General features: G+C 45.1%; 1 protein-coding gene across 1 annotated transcript in view; it reads right to left on the bottom strand.

The window, feature by feature from the left end:
• The window catches only part of LOC114681149 (palmitoyl-protein thioesterase 1), a 29,841-nt gene extending 23,273 nt beyond the window's left edge, over positions 1-6,568 (bottom strand). Inside the window, exon 1 of the mRNA XM_028854479.2 lies at positions 6,431-6,568. Within this exon, the coding sequence (XP_028710312.1) occupies positions 6,431-6,554 (124 nt within the window). The 5' untranslated portion in view covers positions 6,555-6,568. The remainder of the gene's footprint in view (positions 1-6,430) is intronic.
• Positions 6,569-23,586: the final 17,018 nt, after the last annotated feature.

Genomic DNA, 23,586 nt, shown 5'->3' with positions numbered 1-23,586 from the left:
CATCCTTTATACACAGTTTCAGTTCTGTTCTCATGTCTAGCTCCTTTCTTGTATGATTTCTCTCTATATTTATCTACTGTCCCCTCTAGGTTCTATCTTAATTCCTTCATCTAGTTCTGTCCTCTCTAGGTTCTCATCTATCTAGTTCTTTACCCTATCAGCTCCTCTCCTGTCTCCTTCTCTCTCATCTGGCTCTTCCTCATCTTGTTCTTCCCCATCTGGCTCTTCCTCATCTTCCATCTTGTTCCTCTAGTCCTCTCTTTTAGCTCTTCAATCTAGTTCTTCCCCATCTCAGCTCGTTCCTCTCAAGTTCTTACCCATCTCGTTCTTCCATTCTCTTCTCTCTCCCCTCCCTGTGTCCCCTGCTTTACAGTTATATATCTCCCCAAAATCACAATCCTCCCCTCCACCCAGGACACTCAGCCTGAACTTCCTCAGGCAGTGATTGTCCACTATCAGGATCAAATGGAGGGTTGATAAGAATTACAAAGAAGGGCACTAGTTGTTAATTACCATTTGTGACCCAAAGGGGAAGTGACTAATGAATCAACTAAAGGCTAAATATGGGTAATATCTAAGAAGAGGGTCTTACGTGCACAACTATAACCTTAAATGTGTTTGGTAAAGGATGTTAAAAATCTATAAGTTGCTAGGTCAATGGGAGAAAATAAAACTGTCTTCTTTTTTCCTGTGGCTCCTATCTGTCCAAGCTGTCTGCCGTTTTTCTGCAGGGTGGGGGAAAGTGTGCTCAGTCTCTAGGCAACCTGTGTACAGCTAGATGCCTCTGGTGATACAGGGAGGCTTGAACTGGGAGTTCTGGCTGAGCATAGCTGTTAGCACAGAAGTTTATCTAAATATTCCTAGAAGTGGTTAGGTAAGTAGTTAGAGGTCTATAAAGTTAGTAAGGCTGTAAGGAAGAAGGGCCTAAGCTAAATTGTGTAAAACTATTACTTAGTGTCCACCTGGCCTAGGCGGCGTCCTCTAGTGAATTTACTGTGTCAGGAGACTTTCAGGTGGGCTGTTATCATTGTTAGTCCTTGGCAGTTGGGCGTCCACCTGGGTGGTGTATCCTATAGTCCTTGAAGTGGCTAAGGGGGATAACTGGTTCCAGAGAAAGCCTTTCCCTGAAGCTGTTCACCAAATTACCTGGAATGTGTATGTCCAGAGAGTGCTCAGTCTACACTGTTAGTCCTTCTTAGGGAAAAGTCAATTGGGAAAGCTATGAAGGCACACATGATTTTCATAACAGAATACAGCTGATATATAACAAGCCAAGTAACACCAAAAACTCCTTGGGATTTGGCTTCCTCTGGAGGAATTCCATGATCCCTCCAGGTAGTGACTTTGCCATAACCAGCTGAGTTCTTATGATATATTTCTGCGGCCCGCAGCACAAATCAAATATTTACTGATAATAAATATAAAGAAGTTTTTTATAAGATATTCTTTGGTATACATAAAATTTTATTATCTATTGAGGGCGAAATTATACAAAATGATAAAAATAGACATACTTGTTTATATTTCCATAGAGAATTACATTTTAATCTGGGCATAGTGGGTCACCCTCTAAACCCAGCACTCAGGAGGCAAAAACAGATCTCTGTAAATTTGAGGTAAGGCTGGTCTACATGCTGAGTTCCAGTCTAGCCAGAGCTACATAGTGAAACCCTACCTTTCAATTTAAAAATAATTAAGGGCCTCCTGGTGGTAGTGGTGCATGCCTTTAATCCCAGTACTTTGGAGACAGAGGCAAGTGGATCTGAGTTTGAGGCCAGCCTGGCCTAAAGAGCAAGTTCTAGGACAGCCAGGACTACACAGAGTGATTCTGTCTTAGACAAACAACAAACATAAAAGAACCGAGTTCCGGCTGAATAGCAAGACAATGAACATCCTCGGTGTTCTTCATAGTTAATATTTTGATTTTATAATCATTAATACTAAAATACTGCTCACATAAATATATAGTAAGAATATCAGAAGCATGCTTCTTTCAGAAACTGCTCCCCTTGCCCAATTTATACAGTCCTGGGGTCATGCCTATGACCTGGTGCATGCTGGGTAAGCACTCTATCACCATGGCTACCTCTCCAGCCCCACATGGCCTTCTGCAGCTTGTTAGCACCTGACAGACAGAGCTACACAGGAAACGTTCTTTTATCTGTTCCTGCTGAGGGGAAATTCATGGGACATCAGCTTCACAATTTTCAGTGCCCAATTTGGTGGCCTTGAGCCTGTTCACCAGCTGAGGCAACCACAGCTTCTCTCTAGTTTCAGAACTGTGAGCACCAGGCAAACCTCCATTTGGGTTAATTCATCATTTCCTCCCCCTCCTCTCACTGCTGATAACCTCCTTATTCTGGACACAAGAGGTGAAGGTGTGGATAATTTGTCTTTTGTGTCAGGTTATTGTACGGAACATGCTTTGAGGTTCATCCAGGTTGTAGCATGCTTCAGTAATTATTCCTATTCATGGGTGAATAGTATTCCATTGTGTGACTATACCACAGGTTATTCATCCTGTAATGGACATTTGGGCTGCTTCTACCTTTTGCTATTCCAACACTACTACTGTCAACATTGTGTAAGGTTTTATGGATGTATGTTTACATACTGTCAACATTGTGTAAGGTTTTATGGATGTATGTTTACATATTGGCTTGAGTGTAAAGGTAGGAGTGGAATTGCTGGGTCATCTTATAATTACATGCTAATTTTTTGTTTTTTTTCAGTCATTGCCATATTTTCCAACAGGGAATGCATTGGTACAGTTCCACCAAGAGGGTACAAGTGTACCTATCTCCTCATGCCCTTGCCAATGCTTATTTTCTAATTTTAAAAATGGTATTTTTTGGCCAAGTGTAGCAACTTTAACCCCCGCTCTAGGGGGGGCAGAAGTAGACAGATATCTCTGAATTTGAGTCTAGCTTGGTCTGTGTGGGGAGTTATAGGCCCGCCAGGGTTATATAGTAATACTTGGCCTCAACAACAACAATAAAAGTTATTTTTAAGCAGTCTAGGTAGGTGTGAATGGACACTTTACTGTTTTAACTTGCATGTCCTTCACAGTGATGCCACTGGCCATTTCCTATCTTCTTGGAGAAATGTCTTTGCATCCTTTCCCAATTTATGTTTAAGATTTAAATTTGTGTGTGTGTGTGTGTGCGCCCGTGGAGACCAGAAGAGGGCATCATTGGATCCCTGGAGTTAGAGTTGGTGGTGAGGTGCCCTGCATGAGTTCTGAGAACTGATTTCAGAAACGCTGGAAGTGCTCTTAACTACAGATCCTTCTCTCTAGCCTCTCCCTTTCTTTTCTTTTAAAAACATTTATTTTTATTTTTATGTATATGTGTGTGCCTATGTGAGGGTATGTCAAGTACATGTAGGTGCCCAAGGAGGCCAGATGATGGTGTCACATTTCTTGGATCTGTAATTACATGTGGTTGTGAGCCAACATGAGTGCTGGGAACCAAACTCGGGTCCTCTAAAAGAACAATATCTTGGTCAGTGTTCTGTTGCTATAAAGAGACACCATGACAAGGCAACTCTTTTTTTTTTTTGTTGGAGCTGAGGACCGAACCCAGGGCCTTGTGCTTGCTAGGCAAGTGTTCTACCACTGAGCTAAATCCCCAACCCCCTAAAGGCAACTCTTATAAAAGAAAGCATTTAATTGGAGTCTGCTTACAGCTTCAGAGGTTAGTCCACTATCATCATGGTGGGGAGCAAGCCTAAGCCAGAGGCTGAGCTTTCATAATTACTAATAAATCTCCGTGTCATTTTTTTGTAAGCTGGTGGCCCAAAGAAAAATCCGTCTACAAGCTTTGGGAAAAGGTTGACCTCCAACTTGTATAAACTTGGGAGTGGGAGCCTCAGAACATCAACCTAGTGCCGGGATTGTTTCCTTTCCCACAAAGAATCAGACCTAAGAACAGGAAGCAGCAATCTGGCCACCTACTAGAGACGTGTCCATTTTTCACTGAAATCACAGCATTTCACCTGGACTGGAAGTCTAAGGAGAAAACACTCTGCCCCAGAGAAACTTCTGTTTCTTTTCTAACAATATCCGCCACACAGTAATGAATAGGGGCAAAGAGGGGCCTTGGCTACATATCTAGGTCATTGATAACCCGGCCTACAAAAGATACTGTCTCAAAAATATCAAATGAGCCCAGCCTATTTGCAAATGCCTGTAATCCTAGCACTTGGGAGGGGGAGGGGTAAGATCAGACGTTCAAAGTCACTCTTGTCTAGACAACAAATACACATTCCTAGCTAGCCTGTGCTACATGAAACCTTGTCTCAGCCAAAAACTAGGTCTGGACATATGTCTTGGGTAAAGATGCCTGCTCCCAAGGCTGACAACCAGAATTTGATTCCTGGAAACCACAGGGCTGAAGAGAGAACTGACCCCTGCAAATTGTCCTCTGACCTCCACGTGAATGCAGGGGTGTAGGTGTTACCCCCACATAATAAAAAGTATTTTACTAAAAAAGTCCCCCAATTTAAACTAAGCAGCACACCAAAGCAATAACAACATGTCCTTCAAGTTTATAAGTTCAAAAGCAAAATCTCTTTCTTTTGTTTTGAGACAGGGTCTGGCTATGAACCTCAGCTGGCTTGGAGCTATGACCCTACTCTTCCAGATTCCTGAGGGCTCCAAGTATCAGTGTGTGCTACTTCGTTTGGTTTAAAGAACTCTGACTATCCATACACACCCCAAGTGTGCTCCCCTCCAAGCTGCTCCATCTTGGTAAAACAACTTCAACTTTCGAATTGTCCCAGCACAAACTGTGGCGTCCTCTCTGCCCCCTTCCTCTCTCACACCACATCTAAACCCTGATGTCACCCTCAAGTCTGTCAGAGTCCCACCACTTCCCCACACTTCCTGTGACCACACATCTGTCACTATGCAGCTCTGAGCCACAGGCATCTAGGGTTTAAGTCCTGCAGTGTCCCCTTGCAGCTCTCTGTGACACCTACAATCCATTCTCAGCACAGCAACTAAAACAGAAGTAAGGCCACAGTGGGACAAGACAGACAGACTGACATGCCTTTACTCCTTAAGGTCTGATCCCATAGAGTCTCTCCTCACCTTCACACCCATGGAATATGCCTGGTCCTCATCCCTCTTCCCTTCATCCCAGGAGAAAGAGAACAAGTGACTACCTACAGGATGAAGTCTGGGGTCTCCAGGACAAACAGGCCACTGAGCTGAGTCTTACACGGGGACTCTCCTCAAGAGGAGTCTCCAAGAAAGCCAACCTTCACAGCTAATAAATCCAGATCCCCAAGACCCTGAGAAATGCCTGTTGTCATCTCTGTGGACAAGCAGCCTGAATTCTCTGTGATCCCAGCTGATTCTGTTCCTCTGTCCCTTCTTTCTAATGACAGCTTCTCCCCAGAGCTCAGAGCCACAACTTATTTCAGGAACCACTAGAAGGGGCCACATGACCATCTAGTGTCACCAATAAAGCAATCCTCTCATTTGATTTTTAACTATAGCTAAATACATATTATTATTTTATGGGTCTCCCCATGTAGCTCTGGCTGATCTGAAACTTGGCATGTAGATCAGGCAGGCCTCAAACTTGCAGAAATTCTCCTTCCTCTGCCTCCTCAGTGCTAGAATTACAGGCTCCCACCACGTTGCATTTGAACAATCTTTTAAAAATGTAAGTCAGGGGGCTGGAGAGATGGCTCAGTGGTTTGTTCTTGCAAGGTACAGTTTCCAGTACTTGAATGGTGGCTCACATTGCTCCCTCTGCTCCTACTACACTGATCTGGACACTTACATGCTCAGCTCAGGGCTTTGCCTCTGCTGCTCCTTTGACCACATATCCATATGGCATCTTCCCCCATCCACTTTAGATCTGCTCAGCTGTCACTCTCGGGGTACAAGTGCATGCTCACACCTTCAGCTCTCTCTTCTTCCAGCCTTTCTGTCTGTCTACACTGCACTCATCACCATTTGACATGTTTCCCCTATTTCTCTAGAGTGTGTTTCCTCGCTGAAAAGTGAGTTCCGGAAGGGCAGACAGTTCAGTCTGCTTCCTGCTCAGGTGTAGTCCGTGCTGTGCGGTGACTGTATAAAGGACGCACAGGTGACTGGTAGATCTCCATTCAGAGAGTGGAGGAATGAAAGCATGAGTGTGCCGCCCAGCTCTGCAGGGACCGCCGGCCTGACTGTCAGGTGCTGCTGGCTGATGCCATAGCTGCTAGGATTTTAACAAGGGCAGCATAAACCCTAGCAGTGCACAGCTCTCCCTGAGCGCTCACCAAAGACACCTGGCTCCCTTCCTTCCAGTGCAGAGGGGTCCCCACATTCCCAAACCTAGGTCAGGCGGGTGCTGTGGAATCACTATCCTCGCCCTTCCAGCTCTGCGATGCTAACCCAGGCGGGGAAAGGATGCCCCTCTCCACACTCACTCACCCATCCCATGCCAGATCACCAGCGGCGGCGGCGAAGGCGGGTTCAGATGCCCCAGCTCCCAGGCGGCGCAACACCAAGGCAGAAGAGACACAGCCAGGAGCCACCGGGAACCGGGCGACGCCATCTTAGCTCAGTCACATGACCGCGCGCGGGCGCGCGCCCAGGACAGAGACGATCCCGAGGTTTGCAGGGTCCCGGGTGACCACGCCCCTGCCGGGCGCCACAGCCTGAGTACTGACCTTGATCCAGTGCCTCCCACCGACCAGACGCTTTGTCCAAGGGCTTTCCATCTTTTAATTGGCCTCATGCACTGCTCTCATTTTACACCCAAGAACATCCAGGTGACAATTTTCCCCCACGGAATTGAAGAGATGTCTATTCTCTAACGACTGTCTCATTTTTTGCTTTGTTTTATTTTTATTTTGTGTGTGGGCGTTTATATGTGTGTGGCACGCGTGCTCCAGCGCACGTGTGGTCAGAAGGCAGCTTGCAGGCGTGGGATCTCTCCTTCCAGTCTGTCAGTCCCGGGAATTGAACCCAGATCATCAGGCTTGGCTGCGGAAGCTTTTCCAGGAGGAGACTATTTTATTTTAGCGGGTGTGCGTCCCTGGGAGAAAGTAGATAAGGTCCATAGAGGCAGCAAACTGTTCAGCACTGTGTTGTCCTTACTGCCCTTGGAAGAAAAGTCACTTGATTTTCATCCATGGCTAGTTAGATCATGGTGAGTTTTGTTGTGTATCTTGAAGGAAAGACAGTATTTCAACAAGCAAACATGTAATTCGGGAGGAGGAAGTTTTAGCTCCTGAGGGGAGAAAGGTATCTTAGAGATCCATTCAGGGCTTCCAGATTGGCATGGCTATCAGGTGTTGGGTGTATCGGAAAGATGGGGAAACATGGCCACTTCCTATCCAAGTTACACCCTGGTTTATGGCCAAAGGCTCGTGTTCTCTCTGTCCCTACCTCTTTTCTAGCTTCTCTCAGTCCCGCCCCAGCATTTCAATTATGGGCTCAAACTTTCCCCCCTAGAAAAACATGTGAACCTGTCAAGTAGGATGTATCCGTGGTATAGGGGGTCTCTTTGACACCGGCTTTATAAAAGGATGGATTAGTCTTACAGAGAGTGACATGAAAAATCGGGAAGAAAAACCGGTTGCACACCCACATGAAACCCTTCTGTCCCACGCTGTTGAAACTAGTAGTTACTTGGTAGTTGAAAAGCCAATTAAATACAGGATTATAAAGGGTTATGCAGTGCACAATTGATAGTCTTTGCGCCAGCAAGATGGTTCGGCTGGATAAAACACTGGCCACTAACTAACCTGGTGACCTGATCCATTCCTCTTGGGACAGCTTGAAGAAAGAAGCAAGTTGTGCAAGCTCTGACCTCTACACAGTGACATGTCCCGACACATACACGTCAACACACAAAGTAAAATAAAACATAATAAAAAGCAAAGAAAAAGAGGCTCGGGAGAGAGCTCAGTGAGTGAAGGGCTTGCTGCACAAGTGTGGGAACTGATCGGATCCACATCCACAGGTGTGGGACGTGCACCTGTCATCCTGTGCTGAGGAGTGAGGACAAGGGGGTCCCTGGGGCCACACAGTCTACCCACATCACCAGGTCCCAGGGTTAATGGGAAACTGTCTCAAAAATAAGGTGAGAGGGATTGAGGGAGAAACCAGATAGGTCTCTGTCATGTAGCCCAGGTTGTCCTGGAACTCTATGGGTAGCTGTGGGTGACCTGGAACTCTTGCTCCTCCTGCCTCTGCCTTGAAAGTGCTGGGATTATAGGCCTGGGCCACCATACCCAGCTCATTTTTTACTTCTACATTTCTGTATCATTTGGATTTTTATACCAAGGATACATAGCAAGACTCACACTGTATGTGTATGTGTATGTGTATGTGTGCCTGTGTGTGTGTGTGTGTGTGTCTGTCTGTCTGTCTGTCTGTGTATGTGGAAGCCTAGGATGTCCTCAGGTGTCATTCCTCAGGAGCTGTCTACTTACTTTTCAGACAGGGTCTCTCACTGGCCTGGAACTTTCAAAGTAGCCTAGGCTGGGTGACCAGAGATCACCGGGGACCTGCCTGCTTTTGCCTGCCCAGTGCTAGGATTACAACATCTCACCACTGTGTGTAGGCGAAAGTCTCTGTCCCACCAACTCCCAAATACCCAGCAGCTGCTTCCCAAATTACCTCACAGAGACTAATAATTATAAATGCCCAGCCAGTAGCTTAGGCTTATTACTAACTAGCTCTTACACTTAACCCATAATTCTTATCTATATTTATCGAGGATTATTCTGCAGCAACAATGCCTGGAATTTTCACCTGGGTTCTGAGGATCAAACCCAGGTCCTTGTGCTTACAATATAAGCATCTTACTGACTGAGCTATCTCTCAGTCCTTTTTTTGAAATAGAGTCTCACAATGTACTCCTGGCTGGACTGGAAATCACTAGGTAGACTATGCTTGGCCTTCAGTTTGAGACAGTCTTTCTGCCTCTGCCTTCTATTGCTAGAATTACAGATATTGCCACCATACTGGCTATGGAAACATAACTTTTAAAATCAGAATTTAATGATACACACTCAGGCACGCACGCACGCACGCACGCATGCAGGCATGCATGAAAACTGCATGTAAAAGCTTCAGCAGCCAGAGTTGAAACTGGTTCTATTGGCAAGCATGGAGGAAGGTAGATTTCCCTCCCTGGTAGTTACAACCACTCCATAACCCAAAGTCAGAAGTCTACGTAACAGGAGGAAAAATAATTATTAGTTAAGAAAATGGAATAATTTGAGAATCATTTTTAAAATCAGGTACTTAATTTTTAAAATAAAATTTTGGTTTATTTGTATATGTGTATCTGTCTGTCTATTTGTGTGTGTGTGTGTGTGTGTGTGTGTGTCTTTGTATCTATCTGTCTATATGTATGAACACACATACACCTCGGTGCACTTTTGGGACCGACTACTTTGAGGAGTCAGTTTTCTCCTTCCACCATGTAGGTCCCAGAGATAGAGCTCAGGTTGACAAGTGGCGGCAGGCGCCTTTCCCTGCTGAGCCATCTTGCTGACCTAGGTTCTTAGTTTTGTTTGTGTTCTCTGTTTGAGAAGTATATTCTTGGGATGGTGGCCTGGCTCAATAGTAGAGTGCTTGGATCTGCAGCATGGGTTGGCGAGAGGGAGGGAGGGAAGGAGCGAGGGGAAGAAGGTCGTGTGTGTGTGTGTGTGTGTGTGTGTGTGTGTGTGTGTGTGTGTGTGTGTGGTGGATTGAGGTTCCCAGTATCATTTGTGTTCTTTTCTTAGTTTGGGGAAGACATGCTAAAATCTCTTCATAACGGTAACAATGGGTTTCGCTCTCTTTGGCCCATTCTCATCTACTGATGGTCCCATGTTCAAATATTTTTAGACAAATAGTTAAAATTGTCTAGAGGAGAACTGACAGAGTTCTTACTTCCTCTGAATTTGGTTTTAGGAGGAAACATTTAGGGAGAGATAAGTACAGTTCTCTCAATTGAAGTTCTGATTTTAATAAAGGAGCCCTCAAAGCCACAAAGCCTGAATTTCCACGTTAACTTCAAAGAATACTGAAAGCGACTAAACACTCTGCCAGTTCCCCAAATAATTTATATCGTGCAAGAAATCATGGGAACTGAGAAGCATACAAAGAAATGGAAGTGCTTTATAGCTTACACATTTTAGTGCAGTCACTTGCTGGTACAGGAACCCAGGCCTCTGTGCATGCTAAGCCAGCTCTGTGTCAACTGAGCCACACCCTCATCCTGTTTCCTGGTGTCTATTTCTGATGCTTGAGATCGAATCCAGGGTCTTTTCCATGCTAGGAGAGAACTGTGCCATGAAGGTGAACCTCCAACTAACTCCTGGCTGAATTTTAGAGCAAGAATCCCACTGAGTCAGTTTAGTGAGAATCACCACCCCCCCTTGATAACATCTGACCGTGTTCCACAATTTCCTACCCTCAGTGTCTAAGCCCTTGGCTTGCCCTTGGCAAGAATCCTATCAGTAGTAGTGAAATTTGCTCAAAAGCCTATAAGGTTATAGGAGCTTATAGGTCCTAGCGGGGAACCCACTGCTGTGGTTCTGCAAGACAGACAGAAGTGTTGTCGAACTGAGTGTTGATGGTTATGCTTGTAGGTTAGTGTTGCTCTCCACCTTGGCCAGCAGTCAACGCAGAAATTCGTGACTGGTTGAGGTGCTGAAATGAAGTGGCCGTTGGATGCTCAGCTCTAAATGAGACATCTATACTAACCCAGATACTGCTCTGGGAGTAACTCCAAAGATGGGGGGAAAGAGTAAGAGCTGGGGGATGGGGAAGAGCGCTGTGGCATTCTGCCTTTTGAACATGGCATGGACCGTTGTACGCATGAACTCAAGCAGCTGTGGTCACCTGCACAGATTAAGTCAGTCAATGACTCCAGCCCGTTTGAGGGGCAAGCTCATGAGGCTCCACCACCCGCTGGGGAGCTATTGGCAACTGAGTGAGAGGGAGTCACTTTTCTTCTTTTCTTTGGGGGTGTGGTTGTTGCTAGGTTACCCGTGCTCACCCAGGCAGCACTAAATGGACTCAATGGACTATAGAAAAGGGAGAGAAAAAGGATAGGAGGTGGGGAGGAGGAGGAGGAGGGAGAGGAGGGAGAGAGAGTCATTCAGCTCAGCATGATGGAAGGTGTGGTGGCACCCATGGAGCCAAGCTCCTCCTCACCGTGGCAACAGGGGTGTGCCGTTCAGCATGTTACATTTTGGCAGATCAACTCAGGTTGGAAAGAGGAGGGGGAGTAGGAGGAAAATGAGGAGATGGTGGTGGTCGCAAAAGGGGGGGGGGGCATGTGTTTAAGGAATCCAGGGGAATAGGAGGGAGGAGCTGGAGGTGCTTATAATACACACACACACACACACACACACACACACACACACACACACACACACAATTTACAAGGAAAAAATAGAAAAAGAAAGAAAAGAAGACTTCAATTAAGTCAGTTTACCAAGAATGTGCCTTACCTCAGAGGTCTGATCTTACTAATTTTCCAAACCAGGCCTGGTGGAGCACACCTGTACACTCAACATTAGGAGGATTAGAAGTTCAAAGTCCTTTTAGCGACATAGTGAATTCAAGGCCAGGCTTGCATACGTGAGACCCCACATAAAAAAGCTACACCCACTGACCCTCATTATGTTTTTAGTATATTTAGTTTTGAACTCAGTTTTCTTGTCGCAGTAGTACTGAATACAATGTACACCCCCCCCACCCCCCGACATTGTTTCTCTGTGTAGCTTTGGAGCCTGTCTTGGAATTCACTCTGTAGACCAGGCTGGCCTGGAACTCCCAGAGATCCGCCTGGCTCTGCTTCCCGAGTGCTGGGATTAAAGTCGTGCACCACCACTGCCTGGCTCCACAATGTGTCTTTAATTGAATATAAATTGCCTTTATTTATGTTTGGATATATATCTCTTTTTCCCCTCTTTTTTTTGGTATGTAGTATGTGCAAGTATGTAAGCATGTTTGTGTATGTGGGGTGATGGTGATGCAGGTATGTGTGTACATATGTGGAGACCAGGGGTCACCCTGGAGTGCAGTTCGTCAGGAGCCATCTACCGGAACCTGGGCTTTCGGATTAGACTACACTGTCTTGCAGCCCCCACTCTCCCCCCCCCCAGCACGGGGGTCACAAGCATGCACCACTACACCCGCTTTCTTCACAGGTGCTGGGGAGTCAACTGGGGGCCTCGTGCTGCAAGCTCTTTAGAGATGCAACTGTCTTCAAGACACCCTTTTTTTGTTGTTGTTGAAATAGTTTCTCCCTCTGTAATTAAAGGTGGCCTGGAACGCACTGTGTAGCTCAAACTGACCTGAACTTGAGATAATCTTCCTGCCCCAGCCTCCTGAGTGCTGGAATTATAACTGTGAACCACTACACTGAGCTCTGGCTCTTTATCTTTTGAATGATCCTATGGGATAAACTTTTCCTGAGGAGACACACACGTGTCTACTCACCCCAAATAGTAAATGAAAGGCCCGGTATTGGTACAAGACACCCCAAGACCAAGTTCTCATCACATATATATTAAACATATCAACCATCGCTCCCCTCTCTTCTCTCCTCCTATTTCCTCCCCCACCTCCTTTCTACCCAACCCCCCATTCACTCCTCAGAAAGGGTAAGGCCTGCCATGGGAGTCAACAAAGCATGGCATATCAAGTTGAGGCAGGACCAAATCCCTCCCCCCTGCATCAAGGCTGAACGAGGCATCCCACCATAGGGAATAGGTTCCAAAATGCCAGCTCATGTACCAGGGACAGATCCTGGTCCCACTGCTGGGGGCCCCACAAACAGACTGAGCTACACAACTGTCACCCACATGCAGAGGGTGTAGGTTGGTACCATGCAGGCTCCCTAGCTGTCAGTCTAGAGTCTGTGAGCTCCCATGAGCTCGGGTCAGCTGTCTCTGTGGGTTCCCCCATCTTGATCTTGAGCCCCGCTTGCTCACATAATCCCTCTTCCCTCTCTTCAACTGGACTCCTGGAGCTCGGCCCAGAGCTTGGCTGTGGATCTCTGCATTTGCCTCCATCAGTTACTGGATGAAGGTTCTATGATGACAATTGGGGTAGTCATCAATCTGATCACAGGGGAAGGCCAGTTCAGGCTCCCTCTCCATTATTGCTAGGAGTCTTAGCTGGGGTCGTCCCTGTGGACTTCTGGGAGTTTCCTTACACCAGTTTTCTCCCTAACCCCATAATGGTCCCCTCTATCAAGATATCTCTTTTATTACTCTGCCTCTCTTTCTTGCCTCCAACTCGACCATCCCGATTCCTCATGTTCCCATTCCTCATTCCCTCCTCCCCCGACCCTGCCCCCAGTTTACCCAGGAGATCTCATCTATTTCCCCTTCCCAGGGCAATCCATGTGTCCTTCTTAGGGTCCTCCTTGTTACCTAGTTTCTCTAGGAGTGTGAATTGTAGCCTGGTTATCTTTTGCTTTACATCTGTTATCCACATATGAGTAAGTACATACTGTGTTTGTCTTTCTGGGTCTGGGTTACTTTACTCAGGATGATTGTTTTTTTAGTTCCATCCATTTGCCTGCAAATTTCATGATGGTATTTTTTTTAACCGCTGAGTAATACTCCATTGTGTAAATGTACCACGTTTTCTCTATCCATTCTTCGGTTGAGGAGCATCTAGGTTGTTTCCAGGTTCTGGCTATTACAAATAATGCTGCTATGAACATAATTGAGCAAGTGCCCTTGTTAGGTATGACTGAGCATTCTTTGGATATATGCCCAAGAGTGGTATCACTGGATCTTGAGGTAGACTGATTCCCGATTTTCTGAGAAGCCACCAGTACCATTTGTTGAAGATACTTTCTTTTTTCCATTGTACAATTGGCTTCTTTGTCAAAAAATAGGTGTAGGTGTTCATAGGTGTGTGGATTTATGTCAGAGTCTTCAATTCAATTCCATTGGTCCACTTGTCTCTTTTTATGCCAATACCAAGCTGTTTTTATTACTGTTGCTCTATAGTAGAGCTTGAAGTCAGGGATGGTGATGCCTCCGAGAGTTCCTTTATTGTTCAGGATTGTTTTGGCTATCCTGGGCTTTTTGTTTTTTTCATATGAAGTTAAATATTGTTCTTTTGAGGTCTGTGAAGAATAGTGTTGGGATATTAATGGGGATTGCATTGAATCTGTAGATTGCTCTTAGTAATGTTGCCATTTTTATTATGTTGATCCTACCATTCAGGAGCATGGGGGATCATTCCATTTTTTGATATCTTCTTAAATTTCTTTCTTCAAAGACTTAAAGTTCTTATTATACAGGTCTTTTACTTGTTTGGTTAGAGTTGCCCCCGAGATACTTTATATTATTTGTGGATATTGTAAAGGGTGTTGTCTCTCTGATTTCTTTCTCAGCCCTTTTATCATTTGTATGTAGGAGGGCTACTGACTTTTTTGAGTTCATCTTGTGTCCCACCACTTTACTGAAGGTGTTTATCAGCTGTAGGAGTTCCCCTGGTAGAATTTTTGGGGTCACTTATGTATACTATCATATCATCTGCAAATAGTGAAAGCTTGACTTCTTCCTTGCCAATTTGTATCCTCTTGATCTCCTTTTGCTGTCTTACTGCTCTAGCTAGAACTTCAAGTACTGCATTGAATAGATACAGAGAGAGCGGACAGCCTTGTCTTGTTCCTGATTTTAGTGGAATCGCTTTGAGTTTCTCTCCATTTAATTTGATGTTGGCTGTCAGCTTCCTGTAAATTGCTTCTATTATGTTTAGGTATATTCCTTGTATCCCTGATCTCTCCAAGACCTTTGTCATGAAAGAGTTTTAGACTTTGTCAAAGGCTTTTTCAGCATCTAATGAGATGATCATGTGTTTTTTTTCTTTCAGTTTGTTTATATGGTTTATTACATTGACAGATTTTCATATGTTGAACCATCCTGCATCTCTAAGATGAAGCCTACTTGATTATGGTGGGTGATTTTTTAAAAAAAATATTTATTTATTATGTATACAGTGCTCTGCCTGCATTTATGACTACTTGCCAGAAGAGGGCACCAGATCTCATTATAGATGGTTGGGAGTCACCATGTAGTTGCTGGGAATTGAACTCAGGACCTCTGAAGAGCAGCCAGTGCTCTTAACCTCTGAACCATCTTCAGCCCCATGTGGATTTTTTAAAAAATGTGTTCTTGGACTCATTTTGCCAGTGTTTTATTGAGTATTTTTGCACCAATGTTCATGAGGGATATTGGTACGTAAATCTTTGTGTGGTTTGGGTATCAGGGTAACTGTAGCCTTATAAAAAGTGTTTGGCAATGTTCCTTCTGTTTCTATTGTGTGGAATAATTTGAGGAGTATTTGTATTAGCTCTTCTTTGAAATTCTGGTAGAATTCTGTGCTGAAACCATCTGGCCTGGGTTTTTTTTGCGGGGGTGGGTGGGAAACTTTTAATGACTGATTCTATTTCCTTAGGGGGTGGTGGTGGGGGGATATGGTTGGCCAGGGGAAGAATGATGGGTTCAGGGGCTTTGGGTGGCAGAGTGGGTCTCTTCTTCCAATTGGGCAGGTGGTGCTGGTGCCTCTAGGGGCTGCTGATTTTGCAGAGGATGGTTGGCCGAGGGGAGGATGATGGGTTTGGTGGTTTGGGTGGTGGAGTGTGTCTTATTGGTTACAGGGTCCAATGGGTGGAGACAATGGTGGAGCAGCCTTTCTGTAGGACTCTTACCTGCTAGCTGGCTGCTGGGGCTGAGATGGGAAGGGGAGGGACACGGGATGTACCCTGGGGCTTAGGGCCTAGGGTTTGGGGCAGTTTAGCTGGGTGATTGGGGTGTTTAGCTGACAAAAAAGTTTTTTTGCCCCAGAGGGACAAAGGGCAGGGGATACAAGACAAAGACAGGAGACAGAGGATGAGGGAGAAGGGGAAAGGAACAAGGGATAGGAGAAGGGGTATTTGTCCCTAGGGAGGACAAAGGACTGCCTCTGGATAGACAGGGGACAGACATGGCCCATAGGCAAATGGCAGTTTATGAAGGAAAGGGGGAAGCCCCATGTTAGGATGTGGTCTTTAATTTTAATTGGGCATGTTCATTAGGTGAGCCAAAGGGGGTTTCTGATTGCTAGTGGTTGTCAGCCTCAGGAGGAGGAAGTGGCCAAATAAGGGAATAGAGACCTTGGTGGCTAGCTTTAGGAACTTAAACTAACAGTTTTTAGCAAGGCAGAGGGAATGGGGGAGAAGGGCAAGGCCTGCCAGAGCCACATGATCTAGTGGGCCAGTGTCCCTTCAGGCATTAATTCTTTTTTTATTCTTAAATTTTTTGACAGTCTCTCTCTCTCTCTCTCTCTCTCTCTCTCTCTCTCTCTCTCTCTCTCTCTCTCTCTGCAGTCTTGGCTGTGCTGAAACTCTCCAGGTACCATTTCTCAATCTGTGGTTGGAGACCCCCACAGTGGTCATATATCAGATATCTTGCCTATCAGATATTTACAGTATGATTCCTATCAGTAGCAAAATTACAATTATGAAATAGCAACAAAATAATTTTATGGTTGGGGGTCACCTCAGCATGAGGAAGGCTGAGAACCACTGCTCTATATAGACCAGACTGGCCTAGAACTCATAGAGATCCACCTTCCCGAGCCTCCTGAGTGCTGACATTAAAAGCGTGCACTACCACACCCAGCCCGTTAACTCTTTCTCACTTGCTTCTCTGAGGATCTAACACAAAGCTGGTGTTCTGTCATTCTCACATAATAAGCAACAAAGGCAAGGGCACACATTGTGCACACCCAAATCTTTCAGAGAACGATCTAGATTCTTCTCTGAGGAAAGTATACCCGGGAGCCTGAAGCCTCCTCACCCGGGGGCTGCTAAGGGGAGGGGAAGCCAGGCTGCTACACTACGACCTTTGAGAAGGGAAGAAAGTTGGACCTAATCAGGAGGCAATTGAAAGCTTTAAAAACAGAAAAATCATGTCACATTGCTGCTATATTTAGAAAGTGTCAATCATGCCCAATTCATTTAACTATAAAGAATTCAAGTGGAAACTGGAGAGATGATTCTGTGGCACATACCTTGTCACACAGTATGAGGACCTGAGTTGAAGCTGGATACAGTGGCTCACACCTGTGTTATCAGTACTAGGGACATAGAGACAGTAGGATCCCCAGGGCTCGCCGGCCGACCAGTCTATGTGAATCAAAAGGCTTCAGGCTCATTGAGAGGCTGTCTCAGAAAACAAGGTGAGGCTGGAGAGGTGGCTCAGTGGTAAGAGCCACTGCCATACAAACACAAAGAACTGAGTGTGATCCTCGGGACTCACGTCGAGGAGGAAGCGAAAAACCAACTCCACAGAGCTGTTCACTGACTTCCACATGTGTGGTGGCATATCACACACACACACACACACACACACACACACACACACACATAATTAAACAAATAAAAATTTAAAAGAATAGGAGGAAAAACGGTTGAGGAAGACAGCAATGTTGAGCCCTGTCCTCCATGGGCACACAAATGCGTGGGTACCTGTTGTGGTGTATTCATCAGAGAACACTGCTCGGACACGGGTTTAAAACAATAGAAAGTCTTTATGAGCCATCTGGCGATTACACTGAGTGTTCAGGATCCCAGTGTGGCTTCCAGCCTTTCTCAGGGTGAGCTTTTGAGCACAAAATCCATGTCCTGGATTGACATTTAGTTAACAAGAACAGATAGCCAGAAGCAGAGCTGCAGAAGCCAAAAGGCAAGGTTAGGACATTTAGAGACTTTCCCATAACCACAGACTCTGATGAATTAGGCCTTTGTTGTAGTTTTGGCAGGTGGTGCTGTGTACGTGATGAGGTTTACTGCCTGAATGGTACTTCCCCATGGAGTCAGTTGTGCTGAGGTCTCTGGGCCTGCTAAGGTCTGAGGACTGTCACAGTACCCATCTACAAACATGAAAGGAATCAAGTGTGTTTTCTGATGTGTGAGACCACACTGTGTAGACTCGGAATTAACTCTGCAGCTCAGCCTGTGGTCCTTCCTTCCTGCTTCTCACTCTGACCTGCCTCCACTTCTCTGTGTTCCTTATGAGTATGTATTACTATTTCAAATTATAATATCAAAATTACAGAGCTAATTAACATAAAAAAGAGAAGTATTGCCAGGCATAGTGGTGCAGGCTTTTAATCCCAAAACTTGGAAGACAGAGGTAGGAGGATTTCTGTGAGTTCAAGGTCAGTCTGGTTATATAAGTTCTGGGTCAGCCATGACTACATAGTGAGACCATAACTCAAAAAATAAAATAAAAAAAAAGTAAATCAGGTGTAGCACAGAATACCTATAATTCCAGCATGTGGATGTACCAAGCCAACCTACGTTATAGAGAAAGACTCTGTATTAAAATTTAACATGGGGTCCAGGGGGTGGGTGGGTGGGTGTAGATGGTGCATTCCTTTAGTGAATGGCTGTGTTAAGTGTGTATTGACAATCCACACTATTTAAGTCTTTCTCCCACATCACTCAAGAAATGGAAATTTGGGGGCTGGAGAGATGGCTCAGCGGTTAAGAGCAATGGCTGCTCTTCAGAGGTCCTGAGTTCAATTCTCAGCAACCATATGGTGGCCCACAACCATCTGTAATGAGATCTGGTGCCCTCTTCTGGACTGCAGGGATATGTGCAGACAGAATACTGTATACATAATAAATAAATAAATCTTTAAAAAAGAAAGAAAGAAATGGAAATTTAAGATCTGTATTTTCCAAAATCTCTTTGGGGTAAGGTGTGGGTTAGTTCCCGCACATGAAAGGCATTGGAGATGAGATTTGTAAAGCAAAAGAGAAAGAGAGGCTGAGGCATCGCTCTTGGGATGACCTGGACGACAAAAGGGTGTCAGAGCCTCCACACGTTTCTCTACAGTCACCCACACGGCTATTGCAAGCAGTAGAAACTGCTGCAATTCCTAGAATTTCCAACCTTTTGAGAGCTGGTGTCAGATCTGAGAGCAACGGCTGACTTTTTCTGACTTTCTACACTCTGGCCCTCATGATTTTGTAAAACATTGATTTCTCTGAAAGAACTAGTTTTCTATTTGAGCTTTCTGGGGGTGTTATTTATTTTTCCCTGACTGACACAATGGGAAAGACAATGAAAGTTAGGAAGATAAACCTGTTTGAAAACAAAATTGGCTAACTAAGGTCCTAGATCCTGAAGGCAAGAGATGTGGCAAGAGATGCGGCTCAGGGAAAGGGGACTGATGCACCTGGGAAGAACAGAAGGTTCAAGAGGCCTGAGAGCAGAGTTACCAGGGAATGAGAGTCTAGAGTAGTGTTTCTCAACCTGTGGGCCAGGACCATTTCACAGATGTTTACATTACGATTCATACCAGTAGCAAAATTACAGTTATGAAGTAGCAATGAAAAGAATTTTCTGGTTGGGGTCACCACCACATGAGCAGCTGTATTTGATGTTGCTACATCCTTTGCCTAGCACAGGATCACAGGGCACTGGAGTAGGCTAAACATCCCTTTGCTGTGACCTGTCCCTTTCTCTGTACTTCCGTTCCAGTGGCTGTCACAATACAAAGTCCAACTCAAGCTCGCTCAGTTAATAAAGAGAATTATTAACATGGTGTGAGAGTATAAATCTAGATTCAGAAAATTAAGATGGGGCATCACAAGTTCCAGGCCAGCCTGGACTATGACGTCATAGGCCATCTCAAACAAAACAAAAGTAAAATAAATAAAATAAAATTGGGCCAGCAAGGTGGCTCATTGGGTCTAAAAGGTACTTGTTGCCAAGCCTAATGACCTAAATTTGCCCCCCAGATCTCACGTGGTGGAAGGAGAGAACCAACTCTCATATGCTGTCTTCTGAGTTCCACATGCATGTGAGTGTTGTGGCATGGGTGTACCCCTCCCCAATATATACACAGATTAAAAAAAAGTAAGAAAAAGTCAAATCAAACAGCAAATGAACAACCAGAATTTATCATCTCACAGGACTGAAAAATGGCAGAGCTCTGTTGAAACTTGAAATCTGACCTTCCGAGAAAGCTTGACCCAGCAGTTCAACACGGATCTAGTTTATCTTCATCTGCTAACTCTGTCCTCCATTAGAATGACTTCTTTTGTGGTCCTGTGACTTCTTTTGTGGTCCCTGCAGGGATAGGGCCATCTTTCCCATCTTATAGGGCAGAGTCTTTAGTTTAGCACTCACTTAAGAAAAAAAAAAAGAGAGAGAGAGAGAGAGAATAGATTGGATTGGAGGATGCGAAAACCCAAACCTATCACTATGGCTGAATAGGCCCTGAAGTCCTCCTCCCTGGAATTAAGAGTCTGCACCCCCTGGACAAAAAGAAACATAATGAGGGAAAACTTTTTCTTTTCATTTTTTTTCTCTACTTTGAAGTAATTGGTTAACTCAAATTTATTGCTAATTCCTAAGGAATTCACACTTTGGCATTCTGATGGCTGGTCAAAGGAACCTCTTATAGTGAGATGGTTATACAGGTCTAAATGCCACCGTGGACCAGATACATGGTAGTTACCTTAGTGACAGACAGCTCACATCTCTCAACCGCAGGCCCTGATTGTTCCCTGGGCAAAGAAACTCATTCTCTTAAAAAAAAAAAAAAAAAAAAAAAAAAAGCACTAATAAGGAAGGGCAGATGCGTAGTTCTTCATATTTTTTGTGGTGGCCTAGGAGTGTAGCTTAGCGGTAGAGCATTTACTTAGCACTCATAGGGTGCTGGGTTGATCCCCAGCATTGGGAGGAAAAAAAAAATCTTATGGTTATTGAAATAAATGACCTAAGACCTTGGATCTCACTTCCTCTTTCCTCCCACGACTTAGTTTTAATTTATTTCCTCTTGCTTCCTTATGGCCAGAATGTCCTTAGCATTTGATTTTTTTCCCTGAGCACTACAAACATGCCATGCTTTCTCTGATCTTAAACATGCATTTCCCTGGAAGGGCATGATGGCACACAGCTTTAAAAGCATCACTCAGGAGGCAAAGGCTGGCAGATCTCTGTGTGTTCCAGCTCAGTCGGTGAGGCTCTATCTTAAGACAAACAAACAAAAACAACAACAAAAAGCATCCCCTTTATAATACTAACTGGAGACTCGAATCTTGTGCAGTAAAGCACATGCAGGTCAGCTACTTCAGGATCTGAAATGAGGATTCCTTGAGTCTAGGAGTCAGGGGTCAGACTAGACAGATTGCCTGTGAAAAGAATTAGAGGTTTGTATTAGTCCCTTCTCTGTTGCTGTGATAAAATACCATGACCAAGGCAACTTAAGAAGAGAGGTTTTGCTTGGTCTTCTGGTTCCAGTGAGTCCACAATGGTGGGAAAGGATGACAATGGCGGCTAGAGCAGGGAGCTGAGGAACTGTATCTTTGTCGAGCCTTTTTTGTTTACTTGTTTGTTTGTTTGTTTTGAGACAAGGTTTTACTCTGTAGCCCTGACTGGCCTGGGACACGATGTGTAGACCAGGCTGGTCTCAAACTCACAGAGATCCACCTGCTTCTGCCTTCCAAGCGCTGGCATTAGAGGTGCCCGCCACCACCAAGCCTCACCATGTCATGTCGTCGACTACAAACACAGCACAGAGTGCTCAAAGGGGAAGCAGGGCAATACTCGACACACTTCCTCCAACCAGGCTGCACCACCTGAGCCTGAGTGGCGAAAATTGAAACTGTAACTTGGCCACAAATGTTTGTGATTTTCGTCCTGATAAACCCCACTTCTGCCCCTGTTCAGGGCTGTCAGGAGAAACAAGGCTCCCCAGTCCTTGTCCTGCAGCCCCAATCAATCAGTGACCTGCTTATGTGGAGATTTATTAAAATCTTTGGAACCTGTAAGTGTTGTCCCTCTCCTTTCTCATGGCTCATAGTATGCCAGGCGTGACAATCCTAACAGGGTGTGTGTGTGTGTGTGTGTGTGTGTGTGTGTGTGTGTGTGTGTGTGTGTGTTCCCATTCTACCTTTATAAACCACCATTTGCCCATGTATCACATCTATCTCCTCTCTCTCCAGAGGCAGTTCTTTGTCCCTCTGGGTCAGATAACCCTGCCCCCTTTCCCTTGTCCCCTTCCCCTCTCCCTCATTTCTATCTCCTCTACCCCACATCCCAGCCCATTCTGACACAGACCTGCCCTTTTCCCTCCTCTTAAAAATTACACCCGTAAGGTCGTTTGCTGCTGTTTCCTGTCTGAGTCAGAAAGCAGCCACTTTAATTTATTCCCCACTTAATAAAGGATCTCTCTGGGAAACAGGTGTTTGGGTGTGGTTTGTGCCTAATCCGGGGTCTTAGAGGGAGCCCTGCTGTGCAGGAGTCCCCTTCAGTTTTTAAAAAGGATAGTTGTTTTAAAGGGAAGGTGTAGGCAAGCTGAGCAAAAGGAAGGTGCACTGATGGACAGTTTAAGGATGTACTAATAGATAAAGTAAATTCTAAAATGAAACAGTAACATTTTGATTTATCAAAAGTTAACAGTTGAATATTAGAAATTAAAATATAATTTAGAGGTGGGCATAGGGGGTCCATGCCTATAATCCCAGCACTTGGGAGGCAGGGGCAGGAGAATTATCACTATTTGAGCTCAGCCTGGCCTATATGATGAGTTCCAGGACAGCCAGGTCTACATAGTGAGACTCCGTTTCAAAAAAAAGGCCCAACTTATGGAATGTCTAAAAGCATTGTTCTAAAAGCACCTGCCTCTCTTCTGAGTTTGTGAACCTTCTATTTACCGCTGTTCACTGTTTCCATAGACCTACCCCACCTCTCCATCTGCTGATCCAGCAGGTAAACTCAGGAATCCACAGTCAGAAAATGGTCAAAGGCCTTATGCAAACTTTTCCCTAAAGACAACGTGTAAGAGCCCGTGAAACGGCTCTGCAGTTAAGAGTGCTTGTCACACAAGCCTGATGGCCTGAGATTGATACCCAGGGCTCTCACCCCACCCCACCCCACCCCACCCCACCCCACCCCATCCCAGAGCAAGGAGAAGACCAGAGCCTGAAGATTGTCCTCTGACCTCCACACACATGCTGTGGAAACCTTACACAACACATGAACACAGAGAGACACTAATACTAATAAATAAATAAAATCTTTTTTTCTTGAAGCCCAGGTACACTTTTATTAAAATTTGAGATAAATGCGATAGGACAGGCAAATTGAAAGATCTCCGCAGCCTCAAAGAGAAGGCAAAATGAAGAACAATCATGCCGTTTAAGTTAGGCATGGAGGTCAGAGAAACAGAGAATGGCCAGAGTGTCAGGGAGAGCAGGCTTGGGAATGTCAAGCCTTATCTGAGCTCAGAGAGTGCCTGCCTCCAGGTTTCCGCGCCTCACGGCAAAGGATTGCATCATGGACATAAGCTTAGAAATGGAAAGGAAAAGTACTTTTTGCCTCCAGAGCTTCTGAACTATAAGCTGGGGTTCTGATAACACCTTCTTAGGGTTTAGTTATTTGCTAGTGTTGCATATAACAGGATTTACTTACATTTGAGAGTTCATTTTAAAGGCTGTAGACAAGCTGTGATGCATGCCTTTATTCCAAACACTCAGGAGGCAGAGGCAGGTAGATCTCTGCAAGTTCCAGGGCAGGGCAGCATGGCCCACATATTGAGTTCAAGGCCAC

Source organism: Peromyscus leucopus, chromosome 2, assembly GCF_004664715.2.
Source record: "Peromyscus leucopus breed LL Stock chromosome 2, UCI_PerLeu_2.1, whole genome shotgun sequence".
Taxonomy (NCBI): domain Eukaryota; kingdom Metazoa; phylum Chordata; class Mammalia; order Rodentia; family Cricetidae; genus Peromyscus; species Peromyscus leucopus.
The sequence above is the reverse complement of the archived record's forward strand: the minus strand, read 5'-3'. Positions and strand labels throughout refer to the sequence as shown.